This window comes from Aphis gossypii, chromosome 2, assembly GCF_020184175.1.
Source record: "Aphis gossypii isolate Hap1 chromosome 2, ASM2018417v2, whole genome shotgun sequence".
Lineage (NCBI taxonomy): Eukaryota > Metazoa > Arthropoda > Insecta > Hemiptera > Aphididae > Aphis > Aphis gossypii.
Genome location: NC_065531.1, coordinates 50873641 through 50891496, shown reverse-complemented (window position 1 = coordinate 50891496; position 17856 = coordinate 50873641). Strand labels below are relative to the sequence as shown.

The following is a 17856-nucleotide window of genomic DNA, read 5'->3' as shown; positions in this document are numbered from 1 at the left end:
TTAGTGCCATACGATTATACAAATTTGAACACAATGTTAAATAAAATGATTATTATTCGTGTGCAAGTTAATAATAATATGAAAATAATATAAAAACTTAATAAATATTTATTTAAATTATTTTTATATTTATTTCAATATGTACGTAACAAAGAAAAATAATTTTAAACTTAAGAATTTTGGTAATTTTCTGGTTCTTGAATATTCATCTTAACTTTCCAATCAGATGGACTTTTATATTGCAGTTGTTTGAGTATATGTTTAAAAATACTATACCAGATGAATCCAAAAATTGTAAATACAATTGTTTCAACGTAATATCCATTAACTATTGTTATACAATCCCCTCCATTCGATTTACATACCTACATAAAACAATAAAATTATCAAAAATAAAAAAAAAAATTGTTTTAATTACTTTATCAATATTATTTGCTTTTAAATTACTTTGTACAAAGATAAAATTACAAAATGTATAATATATATATAGCTGCTTACATTTTGAAGATGTGAAGTAGAACAATTATTTTTTGAATCAAATGTGCATTCTTTGATTGTTAATAAATCAATCGAGCTATATAAAACCGTTTTTGCCAATTGGCGTCCTAAATTTGAAAGAGTGTTCAATAAAGTCATGTATGTACCACCAAAACGATCATCACTTATTCGACAATGAAAAGCTATTAGAGCTGTTATCATTATATTATATTGGATCTAAAAAAAAAACATATTTTCACTTTGTTTTATCTTAATCGTAGAAATTTTCTCACCATACCAATTTATCAATTAAGATTTATTTTTTCTAAGTTACTCACTTGATTTATTGATTTTATAAACAATAATATCCAATAATAGTACATTGGAATATCTACGATACCGTTATTTTTTGGTAGCTTTGATGCACAATAAATAAATATAAGAAACGAGAAGTTCCATAATAATCTGAAATAAATAAATATAATTGTACAATGTAAATATATAATAAGATTAATATACCTACGAGTGTTTAAATTAATTGGGTATTTATGGATTTCATACTTAAAAGGTGATAACTGATAAAAATAATTCTAACACAGGTATCACAGGTAAACAAAATTTCAAACAAATATATGTGAATTTATATTTTGTACTTAAATTACAAAAACTAATAAAATAAATAAGTTATATGAAATTGGATTCAAAATAAGGAAGTAAGTGGGTAATTCTCTGTATTAGTTTTTGAGTATTTCACTATTATAGGTCTATTAAATTCGAATCCAGTGATATAAAATTGTATACGAAAAACGATTCAGAGAGAAAACGATCATGTATCAAGTAATATATATTTTTTTGATATAGTTATTAAAGTCACTTTTTTACTTTAAATACCACAGTACTAGGTTAATATTTTTTTTTTCGAAAAAATTGCATTTATTATATTATAATTTATAAGTAATTAATTTATTATTAAAATAAAATATGTATATTTATACCATATTATATCAACCGTTTTAGTTCAAAATTTAATAAAATATCTTTGAAAATAAGGTATGACAGTAAAATTAGATTTATAACTATTAATAGATAATACTTAAAAATAAATCATAAGTGTTCTTGCACATAGTAAAATCTATAATAATATAAATTACATACAGTTTTAAATTTCTAAAAATTATGTTCTTAAATTATAAAAAAGTAATTACCATTTCGTTTTTGTCCATATTGTAGCTTAAAATGTCTATGGAAAATATTGTCTTTATACATTTTTACTTATACTATATTATTATGTTAACTGAAATATAGATTTAAAAAGAAAAGTTTTTATAAAATATTAATCATTTTACATAGAAATCCGCAATCATTTCATAATTAAGAACTTAGTTTTATTATCATTATTATTATTATTTTTTTTTAATTATGTGGGTGTAGAGTTTATATTTTGAGATTTTACCGTGGTTAATGTATAATGAATATTTTATTTTTCATACTTGATGGGGACAATGTTAAGATAAATGCTTAGTGGTTTTGGACTTGCGGTGTATTTTGCTGCAATCACTGGTACAATAATTTCAATGATATACATCCCTGTTTGTATAATTATAATGTTATCTTTTGGTACACCAACATCTACAAGTTTTAAGTTCACCACATTCTCACTGGGAGATAATCCAATCTTAAAAAATCAATAGATATTCCTTTTAAACGTAATTGTTATGATTTAAACTGTAGAAGATTGTTGCTGGAAATTAGTTATACTGTAATAATTATTACAATTGCTTTATTAGAAAAAAAAGATATGATTTTAATAAAAATCGTAAATTATATTTTGTTAAATCATAAGAACATTGAACAAGGAAAAGCTATTCATTATCACATACAAATTTTTTGATACAGCCACTGCTATATTTAAAAGACAATATTTTACAAAAATATATTTCATTTGGAAATGCATAAATGATATTTTGCAGAAAAAATGGTATGCCAATTATTTTAGCAAATATTATGTTAGGATAACTTAATTTTTATTTTGATAACACTCATACTTACCTTCCATGTCAACAATGCTATTGCCAATATTCGAATACTGGGTAATTTCAAAATGTCCCATAGAAGAATATAGTTTTGAAATGTATTAAGCTTAATTTCATTATCCTCTAATGTGAAATATTTTTCATTTTTAAAAATTGCAATTAATGCTGTAATTGCCACGAATAAAATAGCCCAAACCAGAAACAAACCTTGAATAATGTATACGATATAATTATATATTTCATACTTACATAATATTTATATTATTGTTGTTTAAGGTATACTGCGTGTAAATCATCAAAAATATAAAATAGAAAGTATCTAGTAAAATATTTGTAATATTTTATATTACTTATGAATTATAAGCGTTGCAAAAAGCCTAACAAATGATGTTTCACTAAATATTTGTATTGACAACAAAACTAAAAATGATGCATTAGATTCAGTGGCGCAATCAGAGGGATGGACCTCGGGTCCGGACACCCCCCCCCCCCTCTGGATTATGCCATAGTATTTATTTTTATTTTATATTTTTAAAGTTACCCAAAAGTTTTCATCAAAATGTATTGATTATAATTATTATTAGACTTGGTATAATAATGTAATTGTATTTATCAAGCAATGAAATGTATTTATAATGTATATAGTATATACTCAGGAAGAGAACAGAAAAACAATATATAATAAACAAAAAATTTTCCTGGACCCCCCCTTGAATAAATCCTGGTTGCGCCACTGCGTTAGAATTATGAGTGTATAATATATTATATATTGTAATATAATATATTATATTAATATAGTGATAGCACTGATAACGAATATCTATGAACTATGAACTGTATTTTTTTAAAGCAGAGATTAACATTATTAATTTCTTAAGGAGATTGGAAGCGGTGGTTTTCTGTCTTTGTCAAACACACGTGTAACTTAAGATCATAGGCGTATTCTATTTCCAACGTACCAATTGATATAATGAAGCGATATGAATTATGAAAACAAATATGAATTTTTTGTCAAGTTTATTTTAGATCGACTTTCTCACATTTTTATACTATCCCCCCCATCCAAATTCCTAGAAACGATAAATTAAAAAAAAAAAAAAATTAAAAACTTGATATATTTCAATTTTTGGAGAAGTTTAAATGAAAAAAACAAAAATATAGGAAATCTGATCAAAAGTAGACTTGACGACAAATTCATACCTGTTCTCATAATTCTTATCTCTTCATTATATCAATCGATACGTTGGAAATAGAATACATCTAACACGTGTGTTAGACAAAGACAGAAAATCGCCGCTTCCAATCCCCTTAAAAAGATTTGTTTAGTACAAGGTAATGCTAATTAGTAATAAGTAATTAATAATTATATTTAATGCTTTAATGGCTGTTAATTGTATTTTCTGTCGATTTACTTCTCATAGTCATTATTCCTCCTACACTAGGCATTATCCTTAAATACTTATTACTAAAGTCCTCTGATGTAAACAGAATGAGGAATATGGCGCTCAATGTTGCGCCCATTACTTGACCAACTGTAGCGCATGTAGATGCATAGCCCACATTGTTTCTATATAGTATCATATTACGATAAATATATTACATACACATTAATCCAAACAATTACTATATAATATAAAGTATAAGTGTACGAAAATAAAAATACAAACTTTTGTAGTAAATTTAATGCCCAACCATCCACTACTATATCTTGGGTAGCAGCTAAGAAAGTACATAATATAACTACAGCAGTACAGCTGTTAGCTTAAGTATGTTTGGTTTTCCCATTTCAGGTAACAAGTCATCGATACTGTTAGCCATATAAAAAAAGCATGCTCCTGTTTAACACAAAGCAATAATAAAACAAAAAAATTGATGTATTTCACTATTTTAACTCTTAGTTTGGCTATTAGAGCTATTTAAAATCTTAGACTAATACCCTAAATACTGTTTATTTTTAGGTGAAAACAAACAGTAAAAAAACTAAAAATACATGCATACCTAATAAAAACTGAACTGGAATGAGCCAAGACTTGCGCCTACCTATTTTTCGTACATAAAATGAATCTACCAAAGGAGCCCATAATAATTTTAGGCTAAACGGCCATGTAGCCATCCCAAATAAAGCCTAAAAATAAACATAATACCACTTATGCAGTAAAATAATTTAACTATATTAGAGATTAAGATGTCAAACGTATTTACCTGATCATTGTAAGTTATATTTTTTTTGTTTTGTAGAAGAATTGAAATAGCAGTGTATAAGCCTAGTGGCAGCCCTTGCATTAAGTAAAACAATAATAATAAAATAATATTCAGCCAATCTCCTTTCAAATTAGTTTTGGCTAAAATCAATTCGTTTTTCACTACCGATTTAGTCGGTTCATCTTCCTGTTTTGGCAAAGTCATGCTTACTCAAAAGTTTGGATATATAATAAATTAACTTCGTATTTCGTACACACCGTAAATCACATATTAAAAAAAACGAAAATGTTTAAAATGATTTTTAGGTAATATTTTATTCGCAATCAAACAATTCAATTGATAAAAAAATCATACGTTTTTACCAACAAAATATAAATCATCGAATAATCGTTTATATTATGTTTATCAGTGAACAATGTAAAATCTTATTCTAATAATTAAAGGTTTTGTAGAGGGAAATAGATAGCGAATTAACTAGTTAGATATTTTTTTTTGATAACCCTTGTAGGTGAGTGTACAAATTGTAGATCTTTAACGTGAGTTATTTAATGTAGTAATAAATACTAAGATGCAGAAGAGATAGATAATAGTATAATACTTATAATTATATACAACCAAAATCGATTTAGCGGTCAATTCAATGAACAATTATGTACTTTAAAATAATTTTTACAATATTTACAATTAGTATAAACAATTACAATGAAAGTAACCAATAGAGTTCGTCAATGAAATTTTATTTTGTCAAGTGTAACATTACGATTGATTATCATAAACTAATAATGTAAGATAAATATAAATGTTATAATATATATTTATGTATTATTTTAACGCCAAAATATAAATACGTAAAATATATAAAATATATTTAAGAATAATATTATTTAATTATTTTTGACATCAATATCGAATACTATAAATTTATAACGTATTTAATTGAAACTAGAATATGTTATTTGTATTATAATTTATTTTCAGTAATTTAAAATGTAAGATAAATAACTAGGTATATTTCCTGATTTTTTTATTCATATCAAATCGTTACATCCAGTACCAAATGAAGTTTATTACCATGATGAATTCCACATATTATTAACTATCCACAGTAATAAGGTAATAAGTATTATCATTATCGTATCACATGTCTATATATATTTAAACCATGCTCAAATAAATATATTAAATAAATCGGTTATTATTCATAGAAAAAAACAGTTTTTAATAACAATAAGATACCTACACATTCATTATTCATAAATTCATAATAGTTATAATTGATGTGTACAATTATTAATATATTATTAAATGGCATTTAATAATTAACAAAAACTAATTAATATATTCTCGAATCAAAGAAAAGTAATTTTAAACTTTGATTTAGACACTTAAAATATATTGTATAAAATCAATTAATTTTTATTTTGTACATACTTACTAATATTGACTATATGTTTTTATTCGTTTTAAAAATGACTATGTTTTTACTTTCAACGCATAAGAATTCTCGTAATTTTCAGGTTCTTGAATATTTACTTTAACTTGCCAATGAGATGGGCTCATACATTGCATTTGTTTGAGTTTATTTTTAAAAATAATATACCAGATGGTTCCAACAATTGTACATAATATTGATTCAACGTAATAGCCATTAACTATTGTCATACAATCTCCTCCATTTAATTTACACACCTAAATTAAATAATAAAAAAATTAAACGCAAAATTGAAATTTGTTATCACTATTTTACCAATATTGTTTGTTATTTAAAAATCTGCGTATAAAGATAAATTTAAACAAAATGTTTAATGTATAGCTGCTTACATTTTGAAGAAGTGAAGTAAAACAACTGTTTTTTGAATCGAATGAGCATTCCTTGGTTGACAACAAATCAATTAAAGCATAGAAAATCAATTTTGACGATAAACATCCTATATTTGAAAGAGTATTCAAGAATGCCATGTAAGTACCGCCTAAACGATCATCGCTTATACGACAATAAAAAGCTACTAAAGCTGTCATTATTATATTATGCTGGATCTATAAAAGAAAACATTCTTACTTTGTTTTATTTTTTTCATAAACATTTTTACCATACCATTTTATCAAATTTACTTATAAATTAAATCTTAATTACTTACATCATTTATTAATTCTATAACCACTAATATCGCATAGTAGTATTATATTGGAATATCTACGACGCCGTTATTTTTTGTTAGATTTGTTGCAAAATAAATAAAATATATAAGAAACGTGAAGTTCCAAAATAATCTGAAAAAATGATTATAATTGTATAATGTACATACATAACAATAATTTAAAATGCATACAACTGTCTTAATTCAGATGATATTTATGATTTTTTTATTTCTGATTTCAAAGGTGTTAACTGATAAAGTTATAAACAATATAAAAAACAAAATCTGAAGTAAATTTATCAAAATTAATATTCTTTAAAAGTTACAAAAGCGATTCGAATAACTTAATTTAATTTAATTAATATCGTTACAATAATAATAAAATAAGAAATTTAATGAAACTATATAATTTTATTTTAGAACTAAGTTCTATTGTTGGTTTAAACTTTAAATTATAGAGGATAATTAAAGTTTATCGAATTGTCAATTTATCAAATAAATATTTAGAATAGTGAGCACTTTTTAACACTATACTTTTTTTATTTATAAATATATAAAATATATAAAATGATTAGAAATTTTTATTTTTATATTTTAACATTTTATAGAGGGGTTTGTGGATCCAATGTACAAAATTGTAATGAGAACCTTTAGTTTTTTGCAATCCTTGTGTTAAGTATTTATTTTAGAGCAGCGGTTCTTAACCTTTTTTCATTCACGTACCTCTTGACTTCTCTTACCACTATTTCACGTACCCCAAATATCAATTTAGAATATAAATAAATGAAAAATAATTTTTTCGCGTACCCAAGGTTGGGAACCGCTGTTTTTAGAGTATTCCTATAAACAAAGATCGACATTTAAACGACTAATTTATGAGTTATAAATATGGTGTAAAGTGGTATACGAATATATCTCGCAAAATTTTTGTTTAGAACTATGTTCATTAAAGCTATAAAGTATAAATACTAAATAGTATAAAAACTTAACTATTTAACTACACATCCGAATCTCATTATAATTTTCATTATGTATCAAATCAAATTCTTCCAAAATGTATATTTACATTACTATAAAATTATCATGTTAGATAATTTCAAATAATAATAATTTCGTATTTATGTTTTTTCCTCTTTTATTAAAATTTTACATATAAATTGGTGTAAATTAAATTTTTAATCACTCTGTAGTCTGTACAGTGGAATATTTAATTATTCGTGATTCACCGGACTAAAAAATTTTTTCTAACAATAATAATATAAACCACTCGAATCGGCGATCGAAATCAAACTAATAAGCGAATGAATTTGTCACACAGTATCGAATGAGTGAGCGAATTATTGAATTCTATTCTTAGCATCGAGGAGATTTTTCGATTAAGATAAATATTTTTTATTTATTTAATTATATTTATTTTTGAATAAGACGGTTGATCGGAGTAATAGTTAAAAGAGGTTCCACTGTATAGAAACGTAATAAGTTTTAAATTTTAAGAATATAATTATAAACATAATATATGATTTAATTACTCCGTAGTATATTGTTCATACATTATGAATATTAAATATATTATGTAGAAATAATGTATAGAAATTTGTATGTATAGAATTTAATCAAAATAAACATTTAAAATGATTGTCTATTGATTATTATAATCATTCCAATTTTAGTTTCTCAACATTATTTATTAATTTTCTAGAGTAAGGCATGCTTTGAGTTTATACTTTGACATAAGATTTGAACATGCTTAAAAAATAATTAATGTTTAATTATTCATACTTGATGGGGGTAATGTTTAGATAAACGCTCATCGGTTTTTGACCTGCGGTATATTTTGCAGATATCACTGGTACAATCATTTTTATAATTACCATTTCTGTTAGTAAAATCAAAATGTTTTCCTTTGGTAAGCCAACGTCTATAAGTTTCAAGTTCATTAATATTTCAATCGGTGCAAATCCAATCTTAAAAATTCAATAGGTGTTGCTTTTAGTTGTAACTGATATAATTTAGTGGCTGTCGTTAAAAATTAGTTATATTACAATAATTATTACAATAGTTTTATTAGAATAAAGAATCAGGGCTATAATTAAAAACATAAATTATAATGTGAAGTCAATATTGTATAACGTTATATTAAAATGTTAAAATTATATCCATACTCAAAAGATAAGTTTATAAATTCTTATAATTACAAAATAATGTTTACACAATAATTTTATAATGTCCCATAAAACAGTATAGTTTTGAAAAATGGTAAGCTTAGTTTCATTATTCTCTATTAGGTAATCTTTTTCATTTTTGAAAATTGCAATTAAAGCTGTAATTGCCATTTATAAAATTTCCCAAACCATAAATACACCTTTAAAAAAATTTTTGAGACATGTATTTCAGATTTACATAATATAATATAAATTCTTGATGTTTTAAGTCTATTGCGTATAAATCATCAAAACAAAAATATAAAAATATTAAGTATCAAGAAAAGTTTTTTTTATATTTATATACATATTTTATACCACTTATCATGTGATTTATGAACTTTACATAATGGTATGCTGAATGCTAACAAATGACGTGTCATTTAATATAGAATAATTATTGACAACAAAACTAAAATGATGCATTAGTTCCTACGTATAATATAATATATTAATATAGTGATAACAGTTATCTATGTATTATGAGCTGTATTTTCTAAACGGAAGTTAAAACGAATGATTTCCTAAAAAGATTTTTTTAAACTAGGTTTAGCTAAATATTAATTAGGTATACTAAATGATTTAATGGCTGTTAATTATTTTTCTGTTGACTTACTTTTCATAGTCATTATTCCTCTTATACTAGACATTATTGCTAAATACTTATTATCAAAGTCTTCTGACGTAAACAGAATGAGGGATACGGCACTCAAAATTATACCAATTATTTGACCGACTGAAGCGCATGTAGATGCATAGCCCACATTTTTTCTGTATTGAACCATATTACGATATACATACACATCAATCCGAATGTTAATTTTATACTTTTAAGTAAATATACGTTCACGAAAATAAAAATACAAACTTTTGTAGCAAATTCAACGCCCAACCATCAGCCAAAATCAATTCGTTTTTCACTACCGATTTAGTCGGTTCATCTTCCTGTTTTGGCAAAGTCATGCTTACTCAAAAGTTTAAATATATAATAAATTAACTTCGTATTTCGTACACACCGTAAATAGCATATAAAGAAAAAACGAATTGTTTAAAATGATTTTTAATATTTTATTTGCAATCAAACTATTCAATTAATAAAAAAATCATACGTTTCTACCAACAAAATATAAATCATCGAATAATCGTTTATATTATGTTTATCAGTGAACAGTGTAAAATCTTATTGTAATAATTACTGGTTGCGTAGAGGGAAATAGATAGCGAATTAACTAGTTAGATTTTATTATTTGATAACCCTTATAGGCGAGTGTACAAATTGTAGATTTTTTACGTGAGTTATTTAATTTAGAAATAAATACTAAGATGCAAGAGAGATAGATTATACCAATAATTATATACAACCCAAAACGATTTAGCGGTTAATTCAATGAAAAATTATGTACCTTATAATAATTTTTACAATATTTACAATTGTTATAAACAATTATAATGAAAGTAACCAGTAGAGTTCGTCAATGAAATTTTATTTTGTAAAATTTAACAATGCGATTGATTATCATTGACTAATAATTTAAGATAAATATGTTTATATATTTATATACCTATTTATGTATATAATATATATTTATTTTTTATTGTAACGCCAAAATATAAATACGTAAAATATATTAAGAATAATATTATTTAATTAGTTTTGACATCAATATCGAATACTATACGTTTATAACGTACCTATTTAATTGTTAATAGAATATGTTATTTGTACACAATAATGTTAAAATTAATAATGAATATAGCCAAAGACCTATAGAAAAGCGTCACAATTTATTAGACTGGAGTTTGTAATTATTAAAAATAATAATTTGTTATTACGAATATATTTCATATTTTCCTGTTTAATTGTATAATATTATTTAATTCAATACAGAAATGATATTTAATTGCAATACAAAACTGTGCAAATAATGTGAAATTTAAACTTTTAAAACTTACATTATAACTTACACTATTACAAGTATAAAATTACAGATATAAGAAGATGGAATGAATAAATTAACTACTTTTTAATATTATTCACATCAATACTTATATTAAGATTACATTATAAGAATGACCATCAAATAAAATCATCTAACTTTTTGATTGGTTGGTTTGATACAATTAATTATAACAGTAATAAATCTTAATCATTAGTTTTACAGTTTAACGTGTTTGTCTCAAGAATTTAAGTAACTCAATCAAAATGATTTTTCTAAAACTATATGTTATTTAATGTCGCAGAATAATAGTTTTGGAATTCACTTAGACGAAAAATCAACTGCAATATCATCATTTTGTTCACTTTTTTGGTCAACATACACCATCCAGTAAGAAGAACTTTTGGTTTGAAAACTTTTTAACGTATTTTTAAACATCCAGTACCAAATGAAGCCGATGACCACACATATGATGATTTCTACATAGTAACCGTCAATAGTTACAAGGCAATTACCACCATTTGTGTCACATGTCTGTATAAATTAAAACCATTTTCAAATGAATATAATTCAATATTAAATAAAACGGTTATTATTCATTATAAAATCAGTTTATTATGACGATGTAGATTTCCATATCAGATGATTGAAACAAAAAAATATAAACATAAATGTATATATTTCTATACGGTCTATACGATGAGACATCGTTGTGCGTACCTATATGTACTATTTCAGTGGCGTGCTCAGAATTTTCAAAACGATACTTATATTTAACCAAAGGTTCTAGTTAATTATAATAATTTATCGTTAATTGCATGCGAGGTGAATTAATGTATTTTTTACATTATGACTTAAATGATCTGATGATGGTGATAAATATGGTTTCAATAGTTCACTATAATATATTTTATTAATCAATGTAAATTGTACTTAAAATTAAAAATTACACAGAAAAAATATTAAATAATTGATAGGACTTCCGAAACCCTTGTTGAAACCACTTCTTTATGTTTCCTCAATAGTATCACGTCATTATAAACTGATTTTGATAAATAATATTATACAACTTACAAGGATTAACAAATTTTTTCCTTTTAACAATAATTACAAGTATTCAATGTATGCAGTGGCGGATTTACGAGAGGAAGTCCATCAGACACTGATATATACATATATATAAAATAATGCATAAACAGAGTCGAGTCTGACCCTTAGTATACATACATAAACACAATATAATATAACACAGAACCCTCCCCAGAAAATTTTTGAAAATCCGCCGCTGAATGTATAAATAAAGTAAATAGTTGTATAGTTACCGTAAATAAAAAAAGAATAATTCAACTTAATTTAACGATTAATGTCTTACGTTTTTTAAATCCGATGTAGAACAATTATTCTCAGAATCGTTTGAACACTTTTTAAACGTTAAAAAGTCGATGAATTTTAGTCCTATAGATGATGAATAGGTCATTCCAAAATTTGAAACCGTGTTCAACAATGTCATATATGTTCCACCAAACCGATAGTCACTTATTCGTGAGAAAAATGCTGTTATGGCTACAAGCATTATATAAGATAGTGCCTATAATACATAATAAAAAAAAAAAATGTTAAATTATAATTTACTGTGAATTTCTATAAATAATTATACGTTTTTATTCGGCTATAAAAGAGGATAAATCAAAAATTAAAAATTATTATATTATGAATTTTCAATTTAATATGGGAAATTTATTCAAAATAAATAAGCAAATAATAATGAGTTTTACAATTTTAAACACACATATTTTCATATTATTTGTTAAATATACACAGTACTCGCATAATAAAATAACTAAATAACTAAAAAATTGTTTGGTGATCACCGATTCGGCGGTAATCAATTGTTCTCAACTAATCCTTGTGTCTTAAAATGTAAATATTTCTATTTTGAAATTTATAACAAGCTAAGCTCTTTAAATTATTTTTTACAAAAGCTGAAAAAATAATTTTAAATGTATTATATCGATGTATAATAAATTTAAATATAATTAAATAAAAGGTTGAAGATGATTTCTTTTCAATATAATATAATCTGTGATACGCTTTAAATTTTGGGCTTGATAAAAAAACATGTGTTTTGTATTTGACCCTAAATAATATTATAGGAACATGCTTCTATAGTTTTATCAGCCTATTTTTTATATATATTTATAAGTATTAAGTATATGATACTGTTATTTATTTTACCAAATGTAGTTTTCAATTGAGATTATATATTTTATAAATATGTATAAGCTATTTAGAGTACAATGTAATAATTTCATAAACATTAGCTTACTTCACTTATTGCATTTAAAAATCCTAAAATTATATAGTAATATATTGGTACATTCAATACTCCATTACGGTATATAATCATTGGCGTAAAATGAATGAAAGCAATGTATGTAAGGCTCCAAATTAGTCTGAAACAAAAAATTTTTAATCATAAAAATATAGAAATCATAATTTATTAAATTAATATCATATATTTATATATCGTTACTTTTTAAAATCCTATGGGTGTAATAAACATCATAATAATAATATGTATATTATATGTATATTATACATATTATACAATAGATACTCAAGGTTAAAAAAATAATTACAAAGTAAAAATAGTGCGGCCAGTAAAAAGTTAAAGTAGTTCTAGGCACATACAATTTGTAAATTCTTATGGGGAATCATGATGAGACATATTAATATATTATAAAAACATCTTACAGTTAAATTGTTTTTACGTTATTAATAATTCAAACTTCGATCATTATGATAATATAATACCGATATCAATATTATATTGTCATATGGAAAAAAATTTTAAATCATTTCTATTAGATATATTAGATATCTAAGAGACTTAAAATTCTTATTTGTAAAATACGTTGAATATTATTTACTTAATGGGATATATGAGTAGGTACATAGGTATTATTTATTATTATTATTATTATTAAATTATGTATTATTTGTCATGTTACATCAAAATCTAAAAAAAAAACTATACTATATTAAGTATTATATTTAATTATATTATATTATAACTGTCTACTTGATTGGCATCGACTTTAAACACACACTCATCGGTTTTGGACCCGAAGTATACTTGGATACAGCGAATGGCGTAACAATTTTTACTGCAAACATTGCTGTGGTGAGTATCATTATATCATCTTTGGGTATGCCGACATCAACAAGTTTCAAATAAACTAAAGAATTCCTCATCGCAGAAAATCCTACCTGGTATTAAAAAAAATAAACAAAACAATTTTAATATTAAACTTATGTAATGATTGTTAACAGAGAATTTTTCAAATTGAATATCACTTATTACATAATGCGTCTATTCCTATTTTTTTTCGTTAATAGTCATTAATTACCTTCATTGTTAGTAATGCTATCAATAATACACGAATATTAGGTAGCTTTACAATATCCCAAAGCAATTTGTAACTATTAGTAACGCGTGGTTGTGAATGATTACCTTCCGATCTATCATCTTTTTCTTTTTTAAATATAGCAATTAAAGTTGCTACTAATATGAATAAAATTCCACAAGTAAATAATATACCTATGTAAAAAAAAATATATATACATATATATATCAATCATATCTAGTCCCTATAACAAAATTATATTTTATCATTTTTATTATTATTATTATTATATTATTTTTTAATAATTGTTTTTTTTCCGTTACAGAACCAAAAAATTGAATTATTATCTAAAACAAAATTAATTAATTGAAGAGGCTAAAATATTAAGCACGATGTCATTATAATATTTTCAACGAATCTTAAGCATAAAATAAAAACGATTTTTTTTACTCATAAGGTACTTACTTACTTTCGAGAGTCATAATACCTCCCATTCCGGGTGTGAATCGTAAATGTTTGTTACAAAAGTCTTCGGACGTTAACAGAACGGGAATCACGGAACCTAACATTACGCCAATTGCAAAACCCGAAGAACTGCATACAGACGAAAAACCCACATTGGCCCTATTAAAAACAATGTTCACTATAGGTAATTAATAATGTACCTACTACTGTCAGAGTTGTATTCAAAATACTAAAAGAAATAACTATTTCATTCACTTTTTCAACATCGTCAGTGCCCAACTGTCAACGACTATATTCTGCGTCGAAACCAGCAGATTGAGAACGAAGAAAACGCACGTTAATATTAATATGTTGGGTTTTCCTTTTTCGGGTATCCAGTCATTGATATTATTCGCCGCATAAAGTAAAAACACTCCTGCTCATTTATGACGTAAAAAAAATGTGAATTATAATAATGTTATAACTTATTAATTTACGTAGAATTATGAGTGAAATAAGACGTAATCGAAAAGGATAATAATTACCCGTTAAGTATTGAACTGACAGAAGCCAAGATTTTCTTTTACCTATACATTGTATATAGTGAACGTCTACTAAAGGAGCCCAAAGTAATTTTAGGCTATATGGCCATAGTATGTAACTTAATAATGCCTATAATATAACATTAATACATTATATTAGGTGTATAAATATATATTTAATATAGATGCGTATTATGGATCATAATATAAAATAGTTGTGATAACTTTCTGCGACTGTGAGCCGTAGACTCTATATAACTGTCACATGATATTTTCTTATTGCAAATTATAAGTACAATTAAATTTGGAAAAATAATATCTACACTTAAAAACTTATTAATAAAAATAGATAATTTTATTATTTTGAATATTTCACCAATGGTTCAAAGAACAAATATGTTATTATGTTTATTTAAGAAACCATTTGTAATTATTCTAGTCGATTAATGTGCTAATAAAATTAAATTTACTGTATGATTTTATTAATACATGTTTTTTTAATGATTTACTTTGAATGCGTTTCAATATTAATATTATTATATCATTACTGATCTCAAATTGAAAAGTTACTCATAATTTTATTGGGTTTGAATAACAATAAAATATATTTTAATTTTTAACTTAACATAATTTCTCATTTATAGTTATTGTTTTTCTCATCATTATACGAAAAACAAATACTAAATTCGCACTCTTTTAGAATATTTAATTTTATATTATGTGTATATTATTACTTATTAGAGATATAAGATATTATTCCGCGAAAAATTTCATTACTTTGAATGTTACGAGTTTGTGACCTTTGAAACGTATTAAAAAATAATACCTATGATTTATGATTAAGTAGCATATTTATCAAATCATTATATGTTAATTAGTCAAAGAATTATAATGTATTACCTGTTCTCCATAAGTTACAACTTTTTTGCTTTGCAGAATTATTGGTAGAGCTGAAATCGAAAATCCAAAAGGAATCCCTTGCATTATGTATAATAATATTAATAAAAATACGTTTAACCGGTCTCCCTTCAAATTTGGTCTAGTTGACGTCGAGTGAGGTGTTATGTCAAGTTCCTCAGATGCATTGTAATTTTTCTGCGAGTTTGTCATGTTTGTTCACTGTTAAAATAAGTAAGGGTCTCTGTGAATATATTACTAAACCTAATACTTTTAAAATTATGAAATGTGTTTTAACTATGTGAACACTATAATCTGGATTTGAAAAAATCTAAATAAATTATGAATAAGTTTATCAGAATATTATTTTATCATAATTTCGTGACCTATTGTATGTAACGAATCTTATAACAAATTAAATTATTTTGATAGCTTAACATATTTTATACTTCACGTTATACTAATTAAGGTTAATATAAACACGCAATCGTTAATATTATTTAAAATTGAATGTTTTTTTTCATTAGAAATTATTGTAACAAAATGTTATTACTTTATAGCTTTTGTTTGAGTACTTTCACTTTTATATTTTAAAATTCAAAATATTGTATCAGTTCGTGGTTAGATTTTAAATATATTTTTATCATTAGTTTAATTCACCTCAGGTAAATTTTCATTTTAATATTTATACAATACATATATCCAACTTAACCAGCATATTATTATTTAATTATTAACAAGAATTGACGTTTTAGTAAATATTATTTTACATTCAAGTTATATTAATATATTATATATGTATTATAATATTGAATAAAATATGATTTACACAATAATAACTCATGGAATACAATTCATAGATTAAATTAAAATAAAGATCATATCATTTTTCTATGAATCATGTTTTAATCCTTTCATTTTGTTTTTTATTAATTAACGTAAATTTGTATAATAATATTTAAATTATCTTAGGTATGATTAAATTATTCTACACATGAAAAATATAAACAATAAACATGATATCTATTGCAATAATAATAATATGTATATAGGTAGTAGACACTAGACAACAAAAAAACTATAGTAGTAACTAGGGCTTGGCTTTTGAAGTTTAATACGCTACTTAAAAATCAAAAAAAAAAACATGACCGAAAATTAACAAGAACTAGGTAGTTATAAAAATGAATAAAAAAATTGAAATATTAATTTAAATTAAAAAAATAATTAACTACCATGTACTTCCCTTGATTTTCAGTAAGTAGTGAAATTGACTCTATATTGTCTGGCAGAATATTTTTATACTTAGAAAAAGAACTCTCTACATCCACTCAAGTAATCGGTGCATACTTCATACAAGAGGTCTCAAATTACTACACTAAATCTTAAATTTATTTTGAAATGGCCGATATCGATATTATAGGTATACTAACCGTATAGGTACTGCAGGCTATATTATGTACCTAAATCGATAATCTATAAGTTTTATACATTTAATAAACAAGCCGATAACGAAAAAAATAATAATCCAATATCTATATTCTGGGTTTTTACATTTCTTATTAATTATTTTTTTTTATT

At 24.1% G+C, this 17856-nt stretch overlaps 2 protein-coding genes and 2 pseudogenes across 3 annotated transcripts; all 4 read right to left on the bottom strand.

Moving 5' to 3' along the window:
- Positions 1-105: 105 nt before the first annotated feature.
- On the bottom strand, positions 106-5495 carry LOC126550520 (acetyl-coenzyme A transporter 1-like; annotated as a pseudogene).
- Positions 5496-5758: 263 nt separating this feature from the next.
- Positions 5759-8820, bottom strand: LOC126550521 (acetyl-coenzyme A transporter 1-like; annotated as a pseudogene).
- Positions 8821-8896: 76 nt separating this feature from the next.
- LOC114125599 (acetyl-coenzyme A transporter 1-like) lies at positions 8897-10409 on the bottom strand. The gene is made up of 3 exons (XM_027989322.2): positions 9920-10409; positions 9668-9822; positions 8897-9212 (listed from the first exon to the last, which is right to left on the bottom strand). The coding sequence occupies exons 1-3, from the start codon at positions 10012-10014 to the stop codon at positions 9184-9186; spliced, it is 279 nt and encodes a 92-aa protein (XP_027845123.2). The 5' UTR covers positions 10015-10409; the 3' UTR covers positions 8897-9183.
- Positions 10410-11078: 669 nt separating this feature from the next.
- Positions 11079-16617, bottom strand: LOC114125598 (acetyl-coenzyme A transporter 1-like). 2 transcript variants are annotated; one of them, XM_050202316.1, is made up of 9 exons: positions 16282-16617; positions 15385-15511; positions 15116-15275; positions 14865-15019; positions 14399-14523; positions 14071-14258; positions 13315-13441; positions 12361-12576; positions 11079-11522 (listed from the first exon to the last, which is right to left on the bottom strand). In XM_050202316.1, the coding sequence occupies exons 1-9, from the start codon at positions 16489-16491 to the stop codon at positions 11310-11312; spliced, it is 1521 nt and encodes a 506-aa protein (XP_050058273.1). In that variant the 5' UTR covers positions 16492-16617; the 3' UTR covers positions 11079-11309. The 2 variants fall into 2 exon arrangements, with proteins under 2 accessions (XP_050058273.1, XP_027845122.2); XM_027989321.2 differs by having other exon boundaries at positions 11080-11522; positions 14399-14589.
- Between the last annotated feature and the right edge of the window lie 1239 nt (positions 16618-17856).

Excerpts from the sequence above, each read along its gene's own strand:
- LOC114125599 (XM_027989322.2), bottom strand. The coding sequence starts at position 10,014 with ATGACTTTGCCAAAACAGGAAGATGAACCGACTAAATCGGTAGTGAAA. Across the intron at positions 9,823-9,919 it reads GCGTTGAATTTGCTACAAAA|AAAAAATGTGGGCTATGCAT; the intron begins GTTTGTATTTTT and ends GGTTCAATACAG. Across the intron at positions 9,213-9,667 it reads AGGAATAATGACTATGAAAA|GTGTATTTATGGTTTGGGAA; the intron begins GTAAGTCAACAG and ends ATTTTTTTAAAG.
- LOC114125598 (XM_027989321.2), bottom strand. The coding sequence starts at position 16,491 with ATGACAAACTCGCAGAAAAATTACAATGCATCTGAGGAACTTGACATA. Across the intron at positions 15,512-16,281 it reads TTGTAACTTATGGAGAACAG|GCATTATTAAGTTACATACT; the intron begins GTAATACATTAT and ends GTTATATTATAG. Across the intron at positions 14,259-14,398 it reads TAGCATTACTAACAATGAAG|GTAGGATTTTCTGCGATGAG; the intron begins GTAATTAATGAC and ends TTTTAATACCAG.